The 21,585-nt window shown below is 43.1% G+C and overlaps 1 protein-coding gene across 4 annotated transcripts in view; it reads right to left on the bottom strand.

The window, feature by feature from the left end:
• Positions 1–21,585, bottom strand: part of AP3D1 (adaptor related protein complex 3 subunit delta 1) — a 138,509-nt gene that overhangs the window by 87,265 nt on the left and 29,659 nt on the right. For all 4 annotated transcript variants that reach the window (XM_085886183.1, XM_085886184.1, XM_085886185.1 and 1 more), the window contains exons 6-8: positions 13,911–14,040; positions 8,550–8,689; positions 6,806–6,879 (exon numbers count right to left, since the gene is read on the bottom strand). In XM_085886183.1, the coding sequence (XP_085742309.1) occupies positions 6,806–6,879; positions 8,550–8,689; positions 13,911–14,040 (344 nt within the window). The remainder of the gene's footprint in view (positions 1–6,805; positions 6,880–8,549; positions 8,690–13,910; positions 14,041–21,585) is intronic.

Below are 21,585 nucleotides of genomic sequence, written 5' to 3'. Positions count from 1 at the left end.
TATGCAGGTGCCAATGGGCTAACCAAATACGGAAACCCTGTCAGATTCGACAAACCCCCTAGGAGAAGATGCAAATTGAAATTGGCTACCCCTAAAAACACAATTCGCAATTTTCTAAGTTCGTGACCTTGTGATGAAAATGAAAAATAGAGCTCCGTGGGGCTATGCAGGTGCCAATGGGCTAACCAAATACCGAAACCCCTGTCAGATTCGACAAACCCCCTAGGAGAAGATAAATATTGAAATCGGCTACCCCCTAAAAACACGTTTTTTGGGTGTGACTCCACCCATAATGGGCGCACCACGCCCATTCTCAGGAAAACACAACTAGACCATGATATAAACCTCCCACCAAAATTTTATCCGGATCGGACCAAAACCCACGGAGCTATGCTCGGGACAGACAGACAAGCCGGTAGGCAGACATGGGTAGTCGACAACCCAATAGAACCTGACGCGATGGGCTCGTTCGATGGGGAATGACCTGAGGATTCAGCACAAGAAAATTCATGATTCTTGCTTCAAGGGTTAATGCTGCAGATTGTTTTTCGTTAAAATACCCCAACATTTAGAGGTTCTTCGGCCGTTGCAAGGCAACGGAGGGATCCATAGCAAACGGTTCTTTCTCACACATAACTAGGACATATCATGAACCTACCATACCAGTTTCATGTATATCTGACTCATCGTCTCTGATATAACGAACTTCGTTTTTTTATTGTTTTCGACAAGGGTTCATTCAAAGTCTATCTTCTCCGACAGTTTTCATAGGATCCGGCTGGAAATTTTTGATAATATGGCTGAATGTACTGCCCACAGTCGCTCGTGGCCCGATTTTTGATTTTCGAAAAAAAAATTTTAAATGATTTTTCAAAAATTTCAAAGTCCCGTTGCTAGGCAACGGATGGGTCCATAGCAACGGTTCTCATTTGCACACAACTAGGTCATGGTATGAACCTACCAACCAAGTTTCATCAAAATCGCCATTGTATTAACGGAGCAATGGACCGAACAGAGGGACAGACAGACAGACAGACAGAAATACTGATAATAAGCGTAGATCAAAAAATAATAATAATTATCGAATTTATTTTTTTTTTTTTCGACTCGATCGACTACCCAACATAGACAGACAGACATACAAGCCGGTAGGCGGACATGGGTAGTCGCCTACCCAATATAACCTGACATGATGGGCCCGTTCGATGGGGAATGACCTGAGGATTAAGCACAAGAAAATTCTTGATTCAAGCTTCAAGGGTTAATGCTGCAGATTGATTTTTTCGTTAAAATACTCCCACATTTAGAGGTTTTTTGGCCGTTGATAGGCAACGGAGGGGTCCATAGCAACAGTTCTTTCTCACACATAACTAGGACATATCATGAACCTACCATACCAGTTTCATGTATATCTGACTCATAGTCTCTGAGATATAACAAACTTCATTTTTTTAAATTGTTTTCGACCAGGGTTCATTCAAAGTCTCTTCTCCGACAGTTTTCATATGATCCGGCTGGAAATTTTTGACAATATGGCTGAATGTACTTCCTACAGTCGCTCGTGGACCGATTTTTGAAAAAATAATGTTTTATATGATTTTTCAAAAATTTCAAAGTCCCGTTGCTACGCAACGGTGGTGTCCATAGCAACGGTTCTCATTTGCACACAACTAGGTCATGGTATGAACCTACCAACCAAGTTTCATCGAAATCGCCATTGTATTAACTGAGCACTGGACCGAACAGAGGGACAGACAGACAGACAGACAGACAAACAAACATATCGACGGAAATACTGATAATAAGGGTAGAACAAATTTCCCAAAAAAAATTTGGGGATTTTTTTTTTTTTTTCGACGAGATCGACTACCCAAAAGACAGAAAGACACACAACAATAACGAATATAGTAGTCACTTATATTTTTTCGTGAAAATATTTTTTCGTGAACCAAAAGCTACAGCACATCAGATTTATCGGCCAAGTCGGACAGAAGACTGATTTATCGGCCTAGTCGGACGGACGACGGATTTATCAGACTAGTCGAGATCAGTGTTTCTCAACCGGGGTTCCGCAAGAGGTCGCGAGGGGTTCCGCGAGAAACAGTAATAAATAGGCTAATGTATTTTTGAGTAATTTTGGTTTGATTTAATATTTGTAATTTTACTATACACGTACGGCATATTGTTGGAAACTCCTTGGTTATTATTAGGGTTGGGCACACATCGACTTTTTATCTGTTGTCCCGTTGAAAGGAGTGTTTTTTTTTTTTATGGCCATTTTTCACGCTGATCACGAATCCGTTGAAATTTTTGACCGAGGATGATGTCTTAGGTTGGTAAAATGCAAAAAATCAAAATGACCACCAAATTTACCCACTTTTCAGGTAAAATTTGATAATTATGGCTTACTAGGGAATGTAATCTTAGTAAGTCTTAGTAAGACATCATCCTTGGTCAAAAATTTCAACGGATTCATGATCAGCGTGAAAAATGGCCATAAAAAAAACTCCTTTTAACGGGACAACAGAGAAAAAGTCGATTTGTGCCCAACCCTAATATTACATGCCCTAGTAAGCCATAATTATCAAATTTTACCTGAAAAGTGGGTAAATTTGGCGGCCATTTTGAATTTTTGCATTTTACCAACCTAAGACATCATCCTATGTCAAAAAGTTCAACAGATTCGTGATCAGCGTGAAATTTGGCCATAAAAAAAACACTCCTTTCAAAAAAAGTATGGTTGTATGCCCAACCCTATTATTATAATAAAGGCTTCAACCTCTTATATTATTTATAATTATAACAACCATAGGGAATGTATTTAACGATATCTATATGGCGCCAGTGTGAAACCGCCATCACTGCTTAGTGGACGTCTTGTACGCGGTGGATTTGTGTATCATTGAGTGACTGACTCAAGTACGGGACGCATGCATGGTGTCCATCTATCTTCTCTGTGCTTCCTAGTGCGAAGTCTCTCTCTCTCAAGGTTAGTTCTTCTGTTTAGCATTTTTGCTTCAGCTTTATTTGTTTAAGTTTTGTTGATCAAGTTACATGAGGTGTGTTTTTTAATTATCAAACAGACTCGGGGTTGACAAACACATTCAAAAATGACGTTTTCAAACAAACAAACAAAAAAACTTTTTTTTGGTGAATTAAAACCTCAGTGTGAGGTCTCATAAACGAGCAGTATGTTTTTTTTTTTCATTGCCAATAAATTTGACAAAAAGGGGGTCATTTTTTCCTTAAACCAGGTATCCGAAAAACATATTATATTTACCACGTGAACTACGATAAAAATATAAAAGAGCTAGATATTAATAATGGTCTATAATAATTTTTATGCAGGGGTTCCCTGAGACATGAAAACTATTTCAAGGGTTCTAAAGGGTAAAAAGGTTGAGAAACGCTGGTCTAGACTCTAGAGATCTCGAGTCAATCCACTCTGTGCGAGTTTCTGTATGTGACGTCAACGCTGCGATTTGCTGAAGTCAACTTTTTTTAGGGGCGGGGCATAGCAAGTTGTGAAAGGCACCAGAAATGATCGAAATATTGCTCTAATTATCCCATTTTTGATTTAAAAAAAAACATGGGTGATTTCTTCACGAGGAAGGTCAAGTTAATATATAAATAACCAGAAAGCTTTGCATGTCAGGGGACCTTTAAACCACAAGGGCACTCTTTGACATCACCAGATATGCCTCCGCCCACATTAATAAATCATGATATATACTGGTACCAAGTTTGATTTAAATCCCTGAATCCAGATTCAAAATCGATACTAATAAAAGGGTGTGTGTGTGTGTGTGTGTGTGTGTGTGTGTGTGTGTGTGTGTGTGTGTGTGTGTGTGTGTGTGTGTGTGTGTGTGTGTGTGTGTGTGTGTGTGTGTGTGTGTGTGTGTGTGTGTGTGTGTGTGTGTGTGCGCGCGCGTGCGTGCGTATTGTTATGGATCTGGAAACCATTTGCATGCAACATACAGGTCCCAAAAGTCAGTTATCCCGTTAAGTACATGTGTGGTCAGATCCCTTTCCTTTTGTCTAGTCTAGTGGGAGAATAAAAAACGTGTGTTGCGACTTCTTTTAGTTAGGTTATTAAATCTTTACATCGAACAACCAACAAGCCATCTGCATGACCCCTTGGCCCGTCACGATCCACCGCCAACGTACCTTTGCAACGTTGATACTGTTACTCATCAAGTTTGACCCCACGTGGAAAGAGCGGTTGGGGTTCCCCGGCAGGGGCCAAGGCCCCGCCCCGGAAAGGACGGCCGTAGGACCCAGTCCAATGAGGGGTGGAAAGAAAGGTGTTTTTCACCAAGAGCCCCTCCCCGTGGTGGGAGGAGATATATCTCCGAGACTCTCTGAGTAAGGAGGAGTTTCCACGCTGGTTGGGTCAGGCAGTTTTTGTTCACGGTGGCTGTGAGCAGTCTGGTTCGTTCTTCATGGTGGCTGTTATGGGGAGAGGAGTTCTGTGACCCCCGACTATTCACCACGCAAGCTCTGCCACGAGCCACGAGTCCCACACGTGTGACTGGGACCAAACCGACGACCTTTGGCAGGTGCCGCACTACAGAGCATGCTTTCCCTCCGACGACCAGGTACCCACCGAACTCTGACCCCCCCAGCTTGTCTCTCTTCACGGCTGTGAGGGTCAAATAAAGACTCTGGGATTTCTTTCCTTTGTGTGTGTGTGTGTGTGTGTGTGTGTGTGTGTGTGTGTGTGTGTGTGTGTGTGTGTGTGTGTGTGTGTGTGTGTGTGTGTGTGTGTGTGTGTGTGTGTGTGTGTGTGTGTGTGTGTGTGTGTGTGTGTGTCTGCGTGTGGGCCCGTCTTTAAGTGGAACTGAGTAAGTGTTTTTGCTTATTGAAAACATTTCCCTGCTTGCATATTCGTGTCAAGTCTTGCCTTTGTCTTTATTTTACTGTTAATAAATTTATTAGAAATGTTCCCACTCTGTTTGTGTCTCTTCTTACATTGGTCTAGCATGGTCCGGGTCTGAGTATAAGCGGGGTTTCATCCCCGATAATCCGTTCATTCCAGCCGGCATGGCTTTGGCAGTTTCCGCTCGGCTGCACCCGAATCGGAGTTGGTAGTCGGTAGTTGGAACTCTACCGCAGTCGGTAGAGTGACCCGGTTCGAGCAAGACGTGTCGAGGGCGTGGTTTCCCCGGTAGCCGAATTTGCGTAGTTAATTAGGTAAATTGGTTATAGACAAATAGACCCTATGCTACGAGGTTGAGATATTGGCGTCCACGGTCGGTTAGACGACCCGCCGGCTCGCGGAGTTATCCGAGCGACGGCCTACAATAATTCCAGGGAGTCTGGTGGAGACGACGTAGTTTCCCCCCACCTAGCAGTCGTTCTCGCCACCGACCCCTGGCCCACAACAATACACACACACACACACACACACACACACACACACACACACACACACACACACACACACACACACACACACACACACACACACACACACACACACACACACACACACACACACACACACACATACATTCGTTTACTCCATCATGTCTGCCCACAGAAGCCACACTCTGTCCTCTTGAGAGCCAGCAGATCCAATTTGTGACTCAGACTCATCACCGTCTTCTGCCTCTTAGCAGTCGACATCTCCAGCACTGGTCTTACTCTTGGGAGCCATGTTTACCAATGAGAAAATTTGCGGAACGAGCGGAAAAACACGTCAAGGCAGTGGGATGAGAAGAATGATTGAAAGCAAAACACGCTGCACATAAGTAGTTATGCGGGAATTGTGGAAAGCTGCGGGAGGGTGAGTAGTCTGCCCATTATTTGTGGGAGATGTTTGCAGATACTAACGTGTTACCAGATGTACTCATCTGGGGCTTATGGGTAGAAGTGGTGAAACGTTTTAATTATGCAAGTGCGTGTGCCAATGTTTTACTCAGCAGGTGTCAGATGTGGTGAAACATTCGAATTGTGCAACTCATGGAAGTGGAGGAGGGAAACATCTTTGGCAGCTCATAATACTAGTACTGCAGATGTGATGTAGTGTCTTGGTCGCACTATTGGTGGAATAAGCCATGCAGCTTGGTTACAAAGTGGATTGTGGAAGATTTCTTTTTGCGGACAGTACAGTACTACTGCACTGGATGTGCATACAGCTCGCTGATAGCACGGCTTGTAGAAGATACGTTTCAGAACTGTTTTATGTGCATAGCTCATGGAATTTTTTGTTTTTGTCTGCGAAAAAAAACACGAAAACGCGAATCACAGCTGCAAATGTCGAAGCAGGTCACGTTTTGTAAACCGTGAATATGCGGAGTCTGGCAGTACTTGTACAAAGTTTGACTTTGATCCCTTCAGCCGTTCTTAAGTTACCGCACTAACAAAAACCCATCATGGACAGACGGATGGACAGCCCGACGGGCAACCTGAAAACATAATGCCTCTGGAAACTTCGTCAAAAAATTTTTTTAGGATGTGTATTGAAACAGGGAGGGGGGAAGAAAAAATATATAAATAAAAAGAGCACAAACAATTGTAATATCAGCTACTGCATGCAGGATTAACATTGCCATAATCAGGCACTGAAGCTTAGATTGAGGCCATGTATCCCCATTCAATTGATAGTACAATGCAAACTTATCCAAGTTCCGAGCTGATGCGGAACCCAGCAAATTGTATTACCAAATTACCGAGCCGAAGCCGAACCGAGTTTTTGCTACCGAGTCACAGCCCTACAATTACTCGAATCTTCGTCATCGAGGAACTGCAGCTCTAACCCTAACAGCAGAAACAACTCGCACCACTCACCTCAGCAGCCTACCTGTGTATGAGATTCGTCAATGGCTCAATGAGTTTCTTGCCAAGCCGTGGCTCCAGAGGTGTCAATGCCCCAAACTGTAGCCAAAGCCAGATGATGATAGATCAATGCATCTCAAAGGAAAAAAAAAAAACATAAAACTTTCACTGCAGTATTATATACACAATACAGCAAAGCAAATTGGTTTAGTTTCTCAACATCTTAACCCTTTCAACCCTGACTCCTTGGACTTTTGGCTCCCCACCCTGGGCTCCCTGTTGAAAAATCCGGCCGCTCAGGTATGTAGAGGTTTGAATTGTGGCTGGTAAACCGACTGCTCAGGTATATGGAGGTTTGAATAGCGGTTGGTAAAACGGCCGCAAGGATTCAAAGGGTAAACAACATAAGATTGAAATTGTATCAAAATGACAAAATAGCTCAGTTAATCATCATGCTAATGATTGAATGGAGAGGAAAAAAATGTGTGATCATAAAAAGGTTTGAGTGGTATTAAGACAGGTAGATGGGATGAGTTGGAGTTGAGGTCGAAAGAAAGGGAAGTTAAATGAGAGGAGGAAGGAAGGAGGCTTATCCAAAGGGAAGACCTCACAATAAAAAGTTGAGTTTTGGTCATTCAATGTTCAACATATTGTCATGTCCATGGGCATGCCAACGCTTCCCTGTTGCACTGAAGCAATGTGCTTCCCGAATGGCCGAATTTTTACGTGCCCCAGGGATTTATCAAACACCCGAACAGTTCGCACATGCACGAGACGGCAAAAATAAGGTGGTGAGTGAAGAGAAGGAGAGGGTGGGGCAGACAAGGTCTTTTAAAGGATACAGGGAATGAACAGGCTCATCTGGGCAGCACAGGAGTAAGGGAGCCACGGGTCTGCACCATAGCCATGGCCCCAAAGAGATACCACGGCTGCCCCAGACTCCAAGAGAGCAATGAACACCGACTCGGCTCCACATTCAACTAACTGACTCACTGCACCCCATGCGTAGCCCCTTTTATAATCTCCCCCGCGGCCACGCGCACGGTGCTCGAATATATCTCGCTCAGTATGGCTCCACCAATCATGTGGAGCGGTTGCCGCCGCGGTGTCATCACACAGGCCAGTTGGCGTCACAACGCCCCTTGAACCATCAAGGGCCACGGGGAAGTTTTTAAAAGCCACACACAGGACACAGACACGTCCAAAAGCAGTCTGTTCCCACCCAGTGCCCACCATGCTTGGTTTAGAGAGAGGACATGAACTAATTAAATTTTCCTGTATAATCCCTACGCTCCCGGCATACATAATTAATTAAATAAATAAATAAATAATAATAAAGGGAAAGGACAATTCTCTCCAAGAGGTTCCTGGTTCCAGAAAAAGTTCAAACATACATGCCAACTTAACATTCTACTTCTTTCGTACCCCCTGCTCGCTGTCCCCTGCAATGTAACAATATCACTGTTGCAGTGTGACTAAATAGATTTCGTTTGAAGCAATAACCATGCAACTATTAATTGAATGAACTCGGAAGCATGAAATTGAACCGCAACTCTAATGAAGAATCTATTCAAAATCAAAAACCCAATCAAAATTAATTTTAAAAAATGAACATTAAAATACTAATAATAATTTTAAAAAAAATCCCGACTCACTGTTAAAGTTTGATAAAACGCATTTGATAAAATAGAAGGATAAACGTTGGAATATCGGAAATGAGGTTACCAAACTTGCTGCAAATCCCACCCCAAGTGTTTCCTTGCGTGTACCAGCTTGATGATTTTGATGAGCACCCAGTTGTTGGTCGAGGAAGTCATAAGCTTGAAGAAAAGTGGAGCCAGTGAAAGGTAATTCTTGGGGTTTCGGCGGGCAAGTTCACAGATGACATTCACTGCTGCTGACTGGACACCTGAGCACCACAAATAGACAAACGAAAAGCACGTTTGCAGAAATCATAAATATTTTGATAATTAGGTGTTACAATGATCACGTTTTATTAAAGAAACAAAAATGAATTGTATTTTTACAACATTAATGCACGAGTTGTTAAGATTTGATGTGACCACCTTTTTCATGTAAAACAGCATTGCAGGTGTCATCTTTTAGAATTTCCTGCAACTTCTGGAGAAATTCCATTGGGAGGTTGTGCCATGCATTCTGCAATGTTTCCTATAACTTGTCTTTTGATTTTGGGTTTTCATTTTCTTCCCTGTCCAAACAATCAAAAAAGTCTTTGGCCACCACATGTTTTCACTAACCTTCACCAAGAAGGTGATTCCCAGAAATAAATATCCCACAAAACAGGTATTTGAGGTGTGGCATTCAGGCAACGATACAGACGCATAATGAGACCGGAGAGGTTAAAGATAAAAACGGATTGGAAGGCCAAATAAGCTCAGCAAAACAGATGAGCAATACTTAGCAAAGGACTGAGGGGAGTTTGAGAGTCAGAAGGAATAAGTGCATGCCAGCAAACAGCCGCACATGGACGTTGGATCGAGTCAGTGCCCGGAGCATCTTGCACGAATGTAGGACAGCAGAACCCACACAATCACATTGAGCCTCCCGATGTCCCAGGAAAAGGGAAGACCACTCGATCCACAAGTCGCAATGATGATCTTCATGTGTTTCGGGTGGTCGGCTGGATGCCCATGGTCGAGTATGCCTTCCCCAAGAATCCCGCGAACTCTCGCAAAGTTAGAGCAGGAGGGAGCGGAGGTCAGGTTTGACAGGTAGTATTTGACCACACCTCTCACTAGCTACAATTACCTGAGGGGGCAACTCTCACCATCACACAACCGAATGCTGCTCTGTGCTACTCTCACATATTTGAAGAGACTTGACAGGTAGGTACAAGATATAAATGTGGATTGCAATGATCAGTAGTGATCACTCTATCACCGAGTAACGTAAACCTCCCTGTCTAATCCACCCCTCCTCCCCCCTTTGGTTCTCCAGGCCTTGGCTCAGGTGTCGCACAAAACTTTAGAGGCTGCCGCCTTGCAGCATCAGCATTAAAACTTAGGTTCCTTGGTCTCAAAGAGGTATCAGCATTAAAACATAGTGAGGTTTACAAAGCACTCATCCTCACATCACTCGTCCACTCCACCAAGACTTGCACACTATAGCGGCAGAATATGAAGCAGCTTGCAAACAACATCTTCAGCAAATCCTCAGACTCTCCAAGCAAGATCATATTACCAATGATGAGGTCCTTCAGCATGCTGGTATACCAAGAGTGCATTCACTCACGGCATTGTTGGGCTGGACACAGTCTGCATGGTTGAGGACAGAATCCCAAAAGGAGTTTTCGATGGAGAACTTTCATCTGGCTCTAGAGAAAGAGGTGGCCAGTAGCTGCGGTGCAAAGACATAAAAGGCACCCTATGGCAGCTGGCCTTGCAGTCAACACTTGTGAAGCATGCCCTGGATAATGCACCGTGAAGTAACCTGATCTGATGTGGAGCATTTCACATTGAGGAAACACACCCAGAAGGTGAAGCTCGATTTCAAAGGCACCATGAAGATTAGCCAACCACACGCAAACTACAATCAGATGCGTGCACTGCTATGGGCGTCTCTTCTGGGCCCTCGTTGACCTTCGGTTTCACCAAAATGCTTTCCTTCGTTGAATCCTTTCTTCCCTTTTCCTTGTTGGTTCACGAGTCAGTAAGTGATCACTGTATTCCTTATGGGTGTGTCTGTATGTCTGTATGTCTGTATGTCTGTATGTCTGTATGTCTGTATGTCTGTATGTCTGTATGTCTGTATGTCTGTATGTCTGTATGTCTGTATGTCTGTCACGAACATAGCTCTGTGGGTTTTTGATCCGATCCTGATAAAATTTGGGTGGGAGGTTTATATCATGATCTAGTTGTGTTTTCCTGAGAATGGGCGTGCTGCGCCCATTATGGGCGGAGCCACGCCCAAAAAACGTGTTTTTAGGGGGTAGCCGGTGTCAAGTTACATCTTCTCCGAGGGGGTTTGTCGAATCTGGCAGGGGTTTCAGTATTTGGTTAGCCCAATGGCACCTGCATAGCCCCACGGACCTCAATTTTTCATTTTCGGCCCAAGGTCAAGGTCACAAAGTCACGAACTTAGAAAATGTCAAAAAAAAATCAATGAATTGGGCATCGAGCTCCTAGGGTTTTCAACTGTTTCAAATGAAAGTTGGTATGCAAGTAGTGCTCTTCGAGTACTACAACTTTCATCATTTACGTTTTTCCCGATTCCCGCCATAAAAAAAATTAAAAAGGCGAACTACGTTTAGGATTTCACAATTCGTGGTCGATTTGTAGTGCTCTTCAATTACTACAACTTTCATCATTTACGTTTTTCCCGATTCCCGCCAGTTTGCCCATGGCGTCCCCTCGAAGGTCAAAAAATAAAAAAGGTGAACCGTGTACATTGCTCGTGAACCATCGCAGTCTCCAGACTTGTGTTGTTTAAAATGACAGATTGAAATCACAGAATGTATGGCCTTGGAACTGTTTGTTTGTGTTTGTGTAGTTTTTGGAACATATACCCTATAATAAGTACGTGTGTTTGGAAATAAGTTGTCCAACGTACGGCCCATGCGAGAGACGGGCCTGGTCTACTTAGATGTAGAGGGTGTAAGAATGTCCTGTCACAAATCTTTCTCGTGTTAAACCAGGCAGGAACTGGGAAGACACCGCGGTCGTAAGGGAAGAAAACTAGCACTAACACACCATGGGTGAGGGCAGGCCTTCCTGCATGGCCACTCCCAATCGGCAGTGAGCAAGGCAGTACACCATTCGACATCGTTCTGTCTTGTGCCCATAAAATGATTCCACATGCGTGTGTCTTTTGCTGGTATCTATTCCATGCAGACAATATTGGAGACTCAGAAACTGCTGGAGGGAAATCGATTTTAAAAATTTAATCTTCTTCTTCTTCTTCTTTCGGCTAGCTCCCGTTAGGGGTCGCCACAGCGGATCAAGAGTCTCCATTTCGCTCTATCCTCCGCATCTTCCATTGACACTCCAACCACCCGCATCTCCGCCCTCACCGTATCCATGAACCTCTTCTTTGGCCTTCCTCTTCTCCTCCTACCTGGCAGCTCCATCTTCAACATCCTTCTCCCGATATACTCCACTTCCCTCCTGTGCACATGTCCAAACCATCTCAATCTCGCCTCTCTCACTTTGTCTCCAAACCGTCCTACCTGCGCTGTCCCTCTAATATACTCATTTCATATTCTATCCATCCTAGTCACTCCCAACGAGAATCGCAGCATCTTTAACTCTGCCATCTCCAGCTCCGCTTCCTGTCTTTTTGTTAGTGCCAAAAATCTGTTAGGGTTAGGGTTGTGGAAGCGGAGTTAGTTCGTTAGTTCCCAGGGAGTTAGTTAGTTAGATTTAAAAAAATTTAATCAAGTTGAATATTAAAAGTTCATTGCAAACTCTTGGAGGGAATTTTTTTTTCATGAGGATAATCCTTTTGTTTGGCTATTTACTCGAGCCTAGAGGTGTGCCGCAACTACACTTGTGCGACACACCATCCAAATTTAGCCTCAAGCTGGCCAGCGCATGCCGTTCCAGTCTTTAATTGCTTGCGGCTTTGGGTCGGGTCAGGGGTACGCACATGACAATACACACCTTGGACTTTGCTTTGAAAGATCTTTCAAAATAGCTCTCCCGCTGGATCAAAGTGGGGCACGCGTTAACACGAGAATGTTAAGAGCAGAAAGTCAATTGGATTCATGTAAAAGCAGTCTTTGGTTGTGAAAACGGGCAACAAAAATTGGAGAAAAACATGGACCTGAGGCCATTCTTAGCAACTCCCAGAAATGCAAACGGCCTCAGTTACATGGAGTGTGTACCTGTGAAAAGGCAGTCATTCAGGAGGCATTTCATATTGTGGAAAACAGCACAACGTCACAAAACGCGAGCTTTGAAAAATGCGGAGGATGTGGGTTTGATGTTACGCCATTATTGGTGAGAAATTCACGGATGAGAAGTGTTGTTTGGCATTGCACAAGGGGATATAGGAGGAGTCACTTGTAGTGTGTGAAGAAATCGTGGCATATTCGTTTCACAGCATTGATAAGACTTTTAAAATAAGAGCAAGAATTGCTTTGCAATGCATGTCCCTTACCGATGTGATATTTGACGAAATGCCATGAAACTCCAACTTGTTTTGTAACGTATCATTATAAAGTGATGTACCAAGATTCAGCTGAATATGTTAAAGGGAATGGGGGGTGGTGGTGGGGGGGGGAGTCTGAAAAACCACAGGTGGGACGGATAGACGGCCAGACAGAGAGCAAACCTATAGACCCCTTCGGTGAAACCGGTCGGGGACTAATAAGATAGCACAAACGGTACTTTCGGGAGAAATTCATGGTGAACGAAGAACACAATGACCATCGATTTCTCTTGCAGCCTGACAGTTCAGCGTTGTTCGGCCATGGTGATGAAGGAGACTTCCACAAAGAACTTTGTTCCTTCGTTTCAGGGTTATACAAGTGCAACCTTTCGTTCCTTGTGATGATGCGGTCCGAAATAGAAGGGTTGTTAGGCTCAGCTGGTTTCAATGCTCTGAAATAATCAAGTCGTTGCTACTTTTGATTGTTTCACAATGTCTTGGGAACAAAGTGTGAAGCCACGCAATGCATTTTCACAATTTTCTTAAACGCATTCCAACGCGCGCAACGCACACCCACAAAAGACTTGCCAAAACATCTAATCCGTAGACTCCCTGTAACACCGACAATGCCTTGGTGGCAGATGTACCTGTTTTGTGTTACACTTTATGACCTCACGTTGTTCAAACTGACATTTTCAACTTTACTTGAACGACTGGTGAGGCTAATGCAGTGCCTGGTTGAGAGCGCAAGTGCATGACAGATCCACAGTATAGAACCGATCACATGACACACTTGTTAAGACATCATAACAATCATGCATCATCTCATTGACTCATGAGAGGGGAGGTGTTGGGGCTTCTTGTTCGTTCCTCATAACGAGCACACAATAATACACACGTACAAAAGTTTTAAAATAAATAAATAAACAAATAAATAAAAACACGCACCCACACACACTAAACAATGAAGAGCAGAGATGTTTCAGAGTGCTGCAAGTAAACATTGGGTGGTGGACACTCACCAGTATCTGGGTCCTCCAGCTTGTCCTTTAGCCGTGGAAAAGCTGGGCGAAGGGAATCCGGGTACCGCAGGAAAATCTTGTACATGAGAAGCACTGCTTTCTTGCGCACATATGGACGGGATGAGGCCATCTGAGAGGCAGTGATAATCAGGGTTACATTGTGCTCGACTTCTACACAAAACTACCATTTGAGACTGTCAGTTTGTGTGTTAATTTGTTTGTTTGACTTCTATGCCCTCCTGAACTGCTGGATGGAAAGATTTGAAAATGGTGTTTGGCCTCAGGGTGTGCATGGGAGGATTCAGGTGGGGGAGGAGGAGGGGAAGGAGGAGGAGGATAATTCAAAGTCGTAGGGATTCAGTGGGGGAGGTGGGAATGGCAATTCTGTCTATGTAAAAATGTACAGCATAGCGCCGCTCCCTGTGGGAGGGAGTATGACAATTCACATTAAAATTTGACGTTCCTGGGAGAATTAACCTTCTGTAAGGATGCATTCTTCACAAGCATACAAAATAAAGTTGTCCCATAAAGTCGAACAATTGTCAACTCAAATAGTCTTTAGAATTATTGTTTTACACAACAGGACACCTACTATCTATGTTCAAACTGCGATATGATGGAAATAGAAACACACAGCAAAGAAATGGCAACTCAAAAACATTTTTAAAAGGTGGAAGGGCACGTGACAGGTGTTTATTACGTATTGCAATTAATATTGATAAACTCGCAGCAAAACAAAATAAACAAATCAAAGATCATCATCAAAATTTCACTGGGAGGGAACAAGAGTGCTTTCGGAGTATTTGTGCATTACGTGCACACAAGAGCAAACATGTCTGATGTCCTCAGCTTATCAATTCCTTCTTCTTTTTAATGCAGAGTTTGTTTGTTTTTTTAATGGAGAAGCTATAACACGTAACAGACTAGGAAGCAACAGAAGGAAAAGAACAGTAAAAAAGCGGGGCAGAGGAACACACCAACAGCAGGGTTCCATCCATTGGGACCATACTCTGTGCAGCGCGTTGGTGCTGCTTAAGCAGTCTCCTTGGCTGTTGGACACAATCTTGGACGGGTCACCACTCCGACACAGTATACCAGCATGCTGGCACTCATTTTTCCGACCTCGGAAGGAAGACAGGCCGAGTTAACCCCACCTGGCATTAATTCAACAGCTGAGTGGAATTTGAACTCAGGACCCCAGGATCCAAAGCCCACCACCTTAACCATTAAGCCAACACCAGGCATAACAGCAGGGTCGAGGGACGAAATTGAGGAATACTTGGAGAAATAAGGGACTCGAGGAAGAATGAGAGCAAGACGAGAACACGGGGGAGAACACCATTGATACAACTGAACACACTCAATAACAGAAGTTAACTCGAGGGGGAGCACTCGGGAGAGTGCAAAACCTCCGCCGCCAATACTGCTGGGTCACTCAAGTGAACCTTATAACTTATTCATTAAATATGTCAACAGTGCTGACAGAGTTATAGTTCTTTTCTCCAACATTTTTTTTTTGGGGGGGGGGGGTTGGAAATCACTTAAAACATGTAGAAATGCAAAAAAAAGAAATCGAAATTTTGTTGAAAAAAGTTGTAAAAAATGTTTTTTTCTCGAACAATTTTTTTTGGGGGGGGGCGGGTTTGGAAATCACTTAAAACGTGTAGAAATGCAAAAAAAAAATTTCTCTAACAATTTTTGGGGGGGGTGGAAATCACTTAAAACATGTAGAAATGCAAAAAAAAAAAAAACCTGCCAATTTTTTTTTTGGGGTGGGGACCAAGTCCAAAATCTAATGGCATGATCCTTAGACCATACCTAACCCCCCTCCCCCCCCCCACCAAGTTTCGTCAAAATCCGTCAAGGAGTTTTTCCGTAATACTGTTCACAAACAAACAAACAAACAGAAAGGGGTGAAAACAGTAACCACCGATCTTCGATGGTGGAGGTTAACTAGAAGGGCGCTCGGTAGAGCGCAAACCTCCGCCACACAATGCCAGATCCATGAGAACATATCTGGCCCAATACATTTTTGAGATATCGTGTTGTATATCGTTTTTGGCCCCATCTCTCAATGGTGAAGAATCACTTTTAAAATTCTAGTTGTCAGATACCATGTCGGATCTTCACCAAAATCTAATCAGTTCGTCCTTGTCACTGAACAGGACACTGAACCTGTCCACAGAATTTCATTCGGATCCGTCCACAACTTTTTGAGATATCCTGTACACAAACAGACAGACAAACACACAGAAAGGGGTGAAAACATAACCTCCTTCACCTTTGGTGGCGGCGGAGGTAATGAACCGACTGGAAACCCGAAAAGAGGTGGGCTTGGGGAGGGTTAATGGTGATACAAAATATTGTGGTTTTGGATGGGTGATGACTTGAGATGGTGGTGAGCTGTACTTTTGAAGCCCTTGAGGGAAGAATGAGATTGAAGACACTGAGGAAGTTGGTTCCACAAGAAGGAAAAAACACGGACCTTTCTGTGATGTAAACATGAGAGGCCAAGATACTCAGCTTCAGTGTTGGAGATAACAATGCTTTTGAATGTCTTGTGGTTTACGTGGTGTTAAGTTAAGCAAGGTGTGAGGCATGGGCACCAGCCCAAAAAGGAGAGCAGTATTCCATCATGTTGTGGATGAAAGCCATGCAAGTAGATAAAAGTTCAGATGTACCAAGGAAAGACTTTGCACAACAGAGGATGCCTAATCAGCAGCTGGCTTTGGAGGCCAATTAACTTATTTATGGTTTGCCCAAGAAAGGCTGATAGGGAGTCCCAAAGTTTTGAGTGATTGAACGTCTTCAAGAGGATTGTCAAAGTCGTATATGGCAGGATCCACCAAACAGTCCTTCTGGAGAGAAAGAGTGAGAGTGAGATTTGTCAGGATTTAATGACATATTCCAAGTGGAAGTAATTATATCAAGGTCTGAAGAGCTGGAAGAGGCTGCTGCCTGTCGATCTGAAGGATGAGGTATGCTATGGCAAGGGCTGGAGTAATCAGCAGAGATCAACACAATTTTCCAGAGTCAGATCGTTGATGAATATGAAGAATGGGACTGAGCTCAAGACTGCCCTGCGGCACTCCACCCTTGAGGAGAGAGATTATGAGACAATCCCAATAATCAATTAATTAAGATTCCTCTTTTGGGGGGGGGGGGTAGGGAGGTAACTGCTCTCCGACAGCTCCACGGAAGTTGTCCATCCATTGAGCTCTCATTTATAACCTGCAATAAATAGGGTCCAAGGAAGTCTCAGAAAGACTGAAAAAAAAAAGATCACTTGTTAGTCCATCCAGTCCAGGAGCTTTGCCAGGTTGCAGGTGATTCTGAGTGCTGGTGAGTTCAGACATCTAACTGACTCTCTTCCAGCTGCTGATTCTATTCCTCAGCCAAGGTTGGAAGAAAAGTAACAAGTTCAGATATAGCATCAGAATAAACATCATGCTGCGTTAACAATTCTTTGAAATACTTCCAAGCAGTATGCCTAATCTGGGCGCCCTCATGAACGAGTCGTCCATTACGAGATAAGCATATTATCTGTGGAGGTAAGGTCTCCTTTCAGAGGCCAAAGAAAACCGAGTTAGAGAATGAAACGATGTTTTCTGTAGCGTCGACAACTCAACCAAGATCGAGAATGTCACGGTGGGAGGTTAAAGTCCCGCGATGTCCTGAGCGGCTTAACTCCTTAGGAGACGTTCCAAATTGATGGCCGACAACGTGCACGCGGGTCGTGAGGAGAGACGAAAACCTTAACTTTTTAAAATAAGACGGGTTAATTCCCAAACCACAATATATAAAACCAGGGGAAGATTGACCGACAGAGAGATACGATGGTGGGTTGTGGTGGGGAAGAAAGGGGCACATGGAATCGATAATAAATACTATGGCACCACACACCGACTCGGGCACTGACGAGGAAAGAGACAAAAACCGGAGGACTCGCACTGATAGTAGCGAGGGCGAGCAGGCGATGAGGTGAGCAGACGATGACAAGGATGACGATGAGAAGACGAAGCAGCAGGCAGATGAAATGGGCTGAGAGTGAATACAGGCACCGGCAGGCAGGCAAGACGACCTCCTCAAGACTCTCCTCGCACTCTTTCTCCCCGTCACGTTCCCTGTTCTCATCAGCCGTCTCTGTTGATGGTTCTCTGTTGATGGTTCTCTGACTTCCAACCGCCAGAATAGCTGCATCCTCTTCTCCCCAGGCAATGCTCCGCCCCTGGCGAAGCATCTATAACTCCGTCCCTGAAGGTATTCACAGCTGCGCCCCTGAGGAGGCGATGAACGTTCCTCTCCTTGCTCTCGTGCCGAGTCTCCTGGCACCCCCCCCCCCACCCTTGCCACCCCACCCTGGTTGAGATTGACATTGAGGTTATGCGCACAATTTCCTCAACCATAATCCCTAACTATTACCATGCACCACCCCCATATGGTGCATATTTAAACAGGACCATTCTTAAGCTAACATTTCCCTACTTATTACATCAAGATGCCTAACTACTCACACATGGACCATGCTACTCTATACATTCCTATCTGCTCTTTGGTAATATCTAACCACCCCTGCTCCCTCCCTCCCCCAAACCCACAAACGTAACAACGCATTTCATTTTTCAACATACAAGTGCATCCTGTGCTGGTCTTTCGGTTATACAATTGAGCAAGGAGGTTTTCTCATGGATTTGCTTGCCCAACTAATAAGTGGACTATCCAGTTAGGCTCATGGAGCTGTTGCAAGATTTCATTTTCAAGAAGTGTGATTCTTTTCTCATCATGAGCACGATATGAACGATACTGTTGGCTAAAGACCTTAATTTGAGTTTTCGCATGAGCCTACAAGTTGTAAGTTAGGGAAATTTTATTTGGAAGAAACTGATATTCCACATTTCGAGAAAAACTTGTTGAAGGGCAATATAATCGAGGATGTAATTGTAATATTTTCAATAAGCATGTGCTTGAACGTGGGGAGGGATGGGAGTGGAGTTCAAATGGGTAAGAGGATTGCATTATGATCTGATAAACCAGACAGACAGATTGAAGATCTAAATTGTCTCCGAGCTAGCACAAGATTATGAGTTTACCTTAAATCAATTCCAGATAAGGTATTGTCATCGTGCGTCTCCGATTTTGACTTCTCTGGCCAAACCGCTGGGCCGATCCGGCTGATATTTGGCAGGATCGTTCCGCTCCTGACTGGTAATGGAAGATTGCAAAGCTCGTTCTGGTCACGGAACTCAAAATGGTGGAGTTGGTAAATTCCTTCAAAAATCTTCTTCTCCAGACCCACCAATCAGAAGGCTACCAAATTTGGCTTGAGACGTTAAGCCAGGGCCCAGATATGCTACAGGTCCAGTGGTCCTATTTTTCTGTACACGATGACACCGTGAGTTCTGCCTCGTGGAAGGATGCTGTTAAATACATCATGTATCAATATATCTCAGTTGTTGCAATACTCTTGTGAGGGGTATTTAGTCCGTGAGCTGGACCCCCAAATTTCAGAGATCGGTATCAAACGAGGGACAAAGCGGCATGTCATTTTTTTGGTAGGTCATAATGTTTAGTTTCGGAAATCGCTTGCTGGCCCTTCATGCAGGTTCGGTTTTTAGCGATATCCGCTAGGGGGCGCTCGTAGGGTGTAAAAATAACAATTCCTTTTTTCACGGTATTTTACGTCTATTCATATCCTGCATCTTATCCAATGCTCGACTGAGGTGATTTCCTATTATAAAGTCGATAAATCCTTACATTTAGAGTGGAAATTAACTACAAATGAATTGAATTTCAAACGTTTAAATGCGATTTTCTCTTATTTCACTGCACGCAGCTAATATCCGTTTTGTCAAGTTTGTTTTACACCAAAATATATACATCTTTCTAATATTCTTGCTGGTTTGTAAGTAGAAATATTGTCGGAAATTGGAATCTGGTGAGAGCGAGTTGATGTATATATATATATATATATATATATATATATATATATATATATATATATATACATATATATATATATATATATATATATATATATTCATATATATATATATATATATATACACATATATATATACATATATATACACATATATATATATACATATATATACACATATATATATATATACATATATATATATATATATATATACATACATATATACAGTAGTACCTCTACTTACGAATTTAATTCGTTCTGGGAGTAGTTTCGTAACCTGAAACCTTCGTAAGTAGAGACGCCTTTTGAATGTAAATCCGTTCCAAGCCCCGCAAAATTCGGACATTTTTTTTTTAATAAATCATAAAAATGCATCAGAACATGAAACAAATACATGTTAAAATTAGATTACCGCACAATAAACATAAAACGAGAGGCACATAATGTAAACAACAAAGAATAAAGGAAATAATCAAAATATTCATTTACCTTTTAACTGCTATTCTCGTTACTTTTTGGCCTCTGTTTACTGGTCCTTATCAACAGTGTTTTTTGCCTCGCGTTTCGTGAAGAATTGATCCAATGAAGTCTGCTTTTGCCGGCTTTTAACAATCCGTCGGAAATGCGCGAGGCAGACATCGTCATAGTGCGCGATAGCCCGACTTGTGAACACTTTTTCCGGGTGATTCTTTTCAACAAATTCCGAGACTTGTTTTATTATCGTGCCGATCGTAGATATATTACGACCATGTTCTTTTGCGAGATCAATCAAACGCATCCTCTTTTCATACCTTTCTATTATCTCTTGCTTTGTTTGTATGGCCAGAAAAACTCTTCTTCTTCTTTCTCCTTGTCCACTTTTCTTCATTGCGTTCTTGGGGTCCATTGTGAATAAAAGTTACTGTAATCCACACGCGTACTGTACTGTAACACTGTCCGAGCACTTCGTAGCGGGACCATAGACTGTATACAGTATAACTATATTTACAGAGCGGGACGGGGACACGAAGAGCATGCTGGGATACACGCATACGCAAAGGGTTGCCAGGCAGATTTTAGGTGATAGCCAATGGCAGAGCAGCTACAAGTTTGTTTACGTTCGGGAAACTCTGGGAGCAGCGAAAAGCAGCGCGTACTGTACTGTATTTTTGACTTCGTATCCTGAAACGCCTTCGTAACTAGAGGCAATATTTTCCCGTTCAGGCGCTTCGTAACCTGAAACATTCGTATGTAGAGACATTCGTAAGTAGAGGTACCACTGTATATATATATATATATATATATATATATATATATATATATATATATATATATATATATATATATATATATATATATATATATATATATATATATATATATATATATATATATATATATATATATAGATATATATATATAGATATCTCTCCTGCAAATGACGTTGCGTTACCAAGTTCTTCTATCATTGACGGCATGGCCCTGGTCCATAAGATGAGTGGTGACAACCGAACATTTGCAGAAGTTTCCGAGGAGCTGTTCCAAACTGTCTTGCAGACCTACCCAGGCAGCAAACGCATAGACGTAGTCTTCGATGTCTCTCGGGATTTCTCCATCAAGAATGCAGAACGAGTAAAGCGTGGTTCATCTCAAGGAGTCCTGTTTTCGGTTATCATCCCAACACATAGAATAAAGAACTGGAGGCGTTTGTTGGCGTGTTCTGCGAGCAAAAAAAACCTTACCCACTTCTTCGCT

Source organism: Eptatretus burgeri, chromosome 6 (genome assembly GCF_056783735.1).
Source record: "Eptatretus burgeri isolate ZD-2024b chromosome 6, Ebu_testis_v1, whole genome shotgun sequence".
In the NCBI taxonomy this organism is placed as follows: Eukaryota; Metazoa; Chordata; class Myxini; order Myxiniformes; family Myxinidae; genus Eptatretus; species Eptatretus burgeri.
Note: the sequence above shows the minus strand (reverse complement) of the source record. Positions and strands in the feature narration are given on the sequence as shown.